Source organism: Archocentrus centrarchus, chromosome 18, assembly GCF_007364275.1.
Source record: "Archocentrus centrarchus isolate MPI-CPG fArcCen1 chromosome 18, fArcCen1, whole genome shotgun sequence".
Taxonomy (NCBI): Eukaryota; Metazoa; Chordata; class Actinopteri; order Cichliformes; family Cichlidae; genus Archocentrus; species Archocentrus centrarchus.
Genome location: NC_044363.1, coordinates 256302 through 261638, shown reverse-complemented (window position 1 = coordinate 261638; position 5337 = coordinate 256302). Strand labels below are relative to the sequence as shown.

The 5337-nt window shown below is 45.4% G+C and overlaps 2 protein-coding genes across 2 annotated transcripts; both read right to left on the bottom strand.

The window, feature by feature from the left end:
• Nucleotides 1-491: 491 nt before the first annotated feature.
• LOC115797587 (mucin-21-like) lies at nucleotides 492-2206 on the bottom strand. The gene is made up of 3 exons (XM_030754186.1): nucleotides 1914-2206; nucleotides 680-1466; nucleotides 492-566 (listed from the first exon to the last, which is right to left on the bottom strand). Exons 1-3 carry the CDS (start codon nucleotides 2204-2206, stop codon nucleotides 492-494), a joined length of 1155 nt encoding a protein of 384 aa, XP_030610046.1.
• A 706-nt stretch (nucleotides 2207-2912) lies between these two features.
• LOC115797586 (mucin-21-like) lies at nucleotides 2913-4612 on the bottom strand. Its single transcript, XM_030754185.1, has 3 exons — nucleotides 3349-4612; nucleotides 3130-3164; nucleotides 2913-3059 (listed from the first exon to the last, which is right to left on the bottom strand). Exons 1-3 carry the CDS (start codon nucleotides 4610-4612, stop codon nucleotides 2913-2915), a joined length of 1446 nt encoding a protein of 481 aa, XP_030610045.1.
• Between the last annotated feature and the right edge of the window lie 725 nt (nucleotides 4613-5337).

Sequence of the window (5337 nt, the reverse complement as noted above, 5' to 3'; positions counted from 1 at the left end):
TTGACAGGCCAGATGTTGTAGTGGAAGACCCAGGTGTGGCAGTAAAAGGGCCAGATGTTGTACTTGACAGGCCAGAATTTAACAATGATGCTCCAATTCCTAAAAATGCACTCATAATTCCAGTAAATAGCCCTGTTAAAACAGACAGTGGAACAATATTTCCTCCTGGACTTCCATCATTACCTGTATTATTGTTATCCTCTCTGTCTTTGTCTTTATCTTCCTTCTTTGTAGTTGTAGTTGTTGTGGTTGAAGTAGTGGTTGTAGTGGTTGTAGTTGGAGTACTTGTTTTAGCTGTAGTACTTTTGGTAGTGGTGGCAATGGATGTTGTTGTTGGTGAAATGGTAGTTTGAAGTTTGGTTGTTGTTGGAACAGTGCTGCTAAGCAGAGTGCTTGTTAATTGTATAGTAGTTAGCGTTTCTGTAGTTGTAGGTCCAGATGTGGCACTAGAATGGCCAGATGTTGAGGTGGCAAATGTAGTGGAAGGTAGGTCAGATGTTGTACTTGAAGTGCCAGATGTGGCACTCAAAGTGCCAGATGTTGTACTTGATGGGCCAGATGTGGTGCTGGATGAGCCAAATGTTGAAGTAAAAGGGTCAGATGTTGTTTTCCCAAATGTTGTAGTAAAGGAGTCGGATGTTGTACTAGGAGAGGCAGATGTGGAAAAACCAGATGTCGCACTAAAAGTAGAAGATGTGGAAGAAGGTGGATCAGATGTGATAGTAAAAGGACTAGATGTTGTTCTTGAAGAGCCAGTTATGGTAGTAAGAGGGCTAGATGTTGTCCTTGATGGGCCAGATGTTGCACTTGAAAGGCCAGATGTTGTACTTGATGGGCCAGATGTGATAGTGAAAGAGCCAGATGTTGGCATAAAAGGGCCAGATGTTGTCTGGCCAAATGTGGTAGTAAAGGAGTCAGCTGCTGTACTATGAGAGTCAGATGTGGAAAGCCCAGATGTGGTACTAAAAGTAGAAGACGTGGTAGTAAAAGGGCTAGAGGTTGTCCTTGACAGGCCAGATGTTGTACTGGAAGAGCCACTTGTGGTAGAAAAAGGGCCAGATGTTGCACTTGACAGACCAGACATTGTATTTGTTGGGCCAGATGTGGTGCTGGATGAGCCAAATGTTGACGTAAAAGGTCCAGATGTTGTCTTCCCAAATGTTGTAGTAAAGGAGTTGGGTGTTGTACTAGGAGAGGCAGATGTGGAAAACCCAGATGTGCTACTGAAAGTAGAAGATGTGGAAGAAGGTCGGAAAGATGTAGTAAATGGACTAGATGTTGTACTAGAGAGGCTCGATGTTGTCCTTGATGGGCCAGTTGTTGTCCTTGACAGGCCAGATGTTGCACTTGAAAGGCCAGACGTTGTACTTGATGGGCCAGATGTGGTAGTGAAAGAACCAGATGTTGGTGTAAAAGGGCCAGATGTTGTCCGGCCAAATGTGGTAGTAAAGGAGTCAGCTGTCGTACTATGAGAGTCAGATGTGGAAAGCCCAGATGTGGTACTAAAAGTAGAAGACGTGGTAGTAAAAGGGCTAGAGGTTGTCCTTGACAGGCCAGATGTTGTACTGGAAGAGCCACTTGTGGTAGAAAAAAGGCCAGATGTTGCACTTGACAGACCAGACATTGTATTTGTTGGGCCAGATGTGGTGCTGGATGAGCCAAATGTTGACGTAAAAGGTCCAGATGTTGTCTTCCCAAATGTTGTAGTAAAGGAGTTGGGTGTTGTACTAGGAGAGGCAGATGTGGAAAACCCAGATGTGCTACTGAAAGTAGAAGATGTGGAAGAAGGTCGGACAGATGTAGTAAATGGACTAGATGTTGTACTAGAAAGGCTAGATGTTGTTCTTGAAGAACCAGTTGTGGTAGTAAGAGGCCTCGATGTTGTCCTTGACGGGCCAGTTGTTGTCCTTGACAGGCCAGATGTTGCACTTGAAAGGCCAGACGTTGTACTTGATGGGCCAGATGTGGTAGTGAAAGAACCAGATGTTGGTGTAAAAGGGCCAGATGTTGTCTGGCCAAATGTGGTAGTAAAGGAGTCAGCTGTAGTACTAGGAGAGGCAGATGTGGAAAGCCCAGATGTGGTACTAAAAGTAGAAGATGTGGTAGTAAAAGGGCTAGAGGTTGTCCTTGACAGGCCAGATGTTGTACTGGAAGAGCCACGTGTGGTAGAAAAAGGGCCAGATGTTGCACTTGACAGACCAGACATTGTATTTGTTGGGCCAGATGTGGTGCTGGATGAGCCAAATGTTGAAGTAAAAGGTCCAGATGTTGTCTTCCCAAATGTTGTAGTAAAGGAGTTGGGTGTTGTACTAGGAGAGGCAGATGTGGAAAACCCAGATGTGCTACTGAAAGTAGAAGATGTGGAAGAAGGTCGGACAGATGTAGTAAATGGACTAGATGTTGTACTAGAAAGGCTAGATGTTGTTCTTGAAGAGCCAGTTGTGGTAGTAAGAGGCCTCGATGTTGTCCTGGACGGGCCAGTTGTTGTCCTTGACAGGCCAGATGTTGCACTTGAAAGGCCAGACGTTGTACTTGATGGGCCAGATGTGGTAGTGAAAGAACCAGATGTTGGTGTAAAAGGGCCAGATGTTGTCCGGCCAAATGTGGTAGTAAAGGAGTCAGCTGTCGTACTATGAGAGTCAGATGTGGAAAGCCCAGATGTGGTACTAAAAGTAGAAGACGTGGTAGTAAAAGGGCTAGAGCTTGTCCTCGATGGGCCAGATGTTGTACTGGAAGAGCCACGTGTTGACGTAAAAGGTCCAGATGTTGTCTTTCCAAATGTTTTAGTAAAGGAGTTGGGTGTTGTACTAGGAGAGGCAGATGTGGAAAACCCAGATGTGCTACTGAAAGTAGAAGATGTGGAAGAAGGTCGGACAGATGTAGTAAATGGACTAGATGTTGTACTAGAAAGGCTAGATGTTGTTCTTGAAGAGCCAGTTGTGGTAGTAAGAGGCCTCGATGTTGTCCTTGACGGGCCAGTTGTTGTCCTTGACAGGCCAGATGTTGCACTTGAAAGGCCAGACGTTATACTTGATGGGCCAGATGTGGTAGTGAAAGAACTAGATGTTGGTGTAAAAGGGCCAGATGTTGTCCGGCCAAATGTAGTAGTAAAGGAGTCAGCTGTCGTACTATGAGAGTCAGATGTGGAAAGCCCAGATGTGGTACTAAAAGTAGAAGACGTGGTAGTAAAAGGGCTAGAGCTTGTCCTCGACGGGCCAGATGTTGTACTGGAAGAGCCAAGTGTGGTAGAAAAAGGGCCAGATGTGGTGCTGGATGAGCCAAATGTCGAAGTAAAAGGGCCAGATGTTGTCTTCCCAAATGTTGTAGTAAAGGAGTCGGATGTTGTACTAGGAGAGGCAGATGTGGAAAACCCAGATGTGGTACTAAAATTAGAAGATGTGGAAGAAGGTGGATCAGATGTGATAGTAAAACGGCTAGATGTTGTTCTTGAAGAGCCAGTTATGGTAGTAAGAGGGCTAGATGTTGTCCTTGATGGGCCAGATGTTGCACTTGAAAGGCCAGATGTTGTACTTGATGGGCCAGATGTGATAGTGAAAGAGCCAGATGTTGGCATAAAAGGGCCAGATGTTGTCTGGCCAAATGTGGTAGTAAAGGAGTCAGCTGTTGTACTACGGGAGTCAGATGTGGAAAGCCCAGATGTGGTATTAAAAGTAGAAGACGTGGTAGTAAAAGGGCTAGAGGTTGTCCTTGATGGGCCAGATGTTGTACTGGAAGAGCCACGTGTGGTAGAAAAAGGGCCAGATGTTGAACTTGACGGACCAGACGTTGTACTTGATGGGCCAGATGTGGTGCTGGATGAGCCAAATGTTGAAGTAAAAGGGCCAGATGTTGTCTTCCCAAATGTTGTAGTAAAGGAGTTGGATGTTGTACTAGGAGAGGCAGATGTGGAAAACCCAGATGTGGTACTAAAATTAGAAGATGTGGAAGAAGGTCGGAAAGATGTAGTAAATGGACTAGATGTTGTACTAGAGAGGCTCGATGTTGTCCTTGACGGGCCAGTTGTTGTCCTTGACAGGCCAGATGTTGCACTTGAAAGGCCAGAAGTTGTACTTGATGGGCCAGATGTGGTAGTGAAAGAACCAGATGTTGGTGTAAAAGGGCCAGATGTTGTCCGGCCAAATGTGGTAGTAAAGGAGTCAGCTGTCGTACTATGAGAGTCAGATGTGGAAAGCCCAGATGTGGTACTAAAAGTAGAAGATGTGGTAGTAAAAGGGCTAGAGGTTGTCCTTGACAGGCCAGATGTTATACTGGAAGAGCCACGTGTGGTAGAAAAAGGGCCAGATGTTGCAGTTGACAGACCAGACATTGTATTTGTTGGGCCAGATGTGGTGCTGGATGAGCCAAATGTTGAAGTAAAAGGTCCAGATGTTGTCTTCCCAAATGTTGTAGTAAAGGAGTCGGATGTTGTACTAGCAGAGGCAGATGTGGAAAACCCAGATGTGCTACTAAAAGTAGAAGATGTGGAAGAAGGGGGATCAGATGTGATAGTAAAACGGCTAGATGTTGTACCTGAAGGGCCAGTTTTGGTAGTAAAGTGACCAAATGTACTTGAAAGGCCAGATATTTCACTTGACACGCTAGATGTTCTCATGGCAAATGTGGTAGCTGAGGAGCCAGATGTTATACCAGGAGAACCAGATGTAAAAGACCCAGATGTGATACTAAAAGTGGTAGAAGATGGGACAGATGTGGTAGTAAAATGGTCAGAAGTGGCACTTTGAGGGTCAGTGGTGAAAGTGCCAGATGTGGTACTAAACGGGAAAGATGTGGTAGTAAAAAGTCTGAATGTAGAACTAATCTGAGAAGTTGTGGGAGAAGAAGGGACAGCCATAGCACTGGTAGAGTCAGAAGTAGATGTACCCAGTGTGGAAGCAACAATGCCAGATGTGGTGCTGGGATATGCATATGAGGTTGAAAGTGGGACAGCTGTTCTTGTAGTGTAGAAGGATGTGGTACTGGGAGAGAATGGTGAAGTGAACATGGAGGTGGAAGACACAGGTGTTGAACTTGAAGGGGTAGCGATTGTTGTAGGAGAAGGAAATGTACTTGATGTGCGTGGTGGGCAGTGGCAGTCAGGCGAAAGTTTTGAGTACAAGTGAGTGACAGTTGCATGAAGAGGACATTGTGTTAGAGGAAATGCTTCAAGCTGTCCTCCTAGGGTTTTGTGAAGTTCTGCCAAGGTCTTTGTCTGCAGATATGTGGGGCCATCTGCCACATTCTCACCCCAGTGTGCACTTGCCAGCCAGATGTTAAGACTACGACTATAGCAGCAGAAAGCTGACCAGAGCATTGAAGGAATATTAATCATATTGTTGA

What these genes read in the sequence shown, in the direction of transcription:
- LOC115797587 (XM_030754186.1), bottom strand. Translation starts at nt 2,206, where the DNA reads ATGTCTGGTCTGTCAAGTGCAACATCTGGCCCTTTTTCTACCACACGT. An exon ending in TCAAGTGCAACATCTGGCCT is followed by an intron (nt 1,467 to 1,913) that starts GTCAAGGACAAC and finishes TGACTCTCATAG; the next exon opens with TACGACAGCTGACTCCTTTA. An exon ending in CCACATCTTCTACTTTTAGT is followed by an intron (nt 567 to 679) that starts GCGACATCTGGT and finishes TGGCTCATCCAG; the next exon opens with CACCACATCTGGCCCATCAA.
- LOC115797586 (XM_030754185.1), bottom strand. Translation starts at nt 4,612, where the DNA reads ATGAGAACATCTAGCGTGTCAAGTGAAATATCTGGCCTTTCAAGTACA. An exon ending in TTCCACATCTGCCTCTCCTA is followed by an intron (nt 3,165 to 3,348) that starts GTACAACATCCG and finishes TTCTACTTTTAG; the next exon opens with TACCACATCTGGGCTTTCCA. An exon ending in TTCCACATCTGACTCTCATA is followed by an intron (nt 3,060 to 3,129) that starts GTACGACAGCTG and finishes ACCAACATCTAG; the next exon opens with TTCTTTCACTACCACATCTG.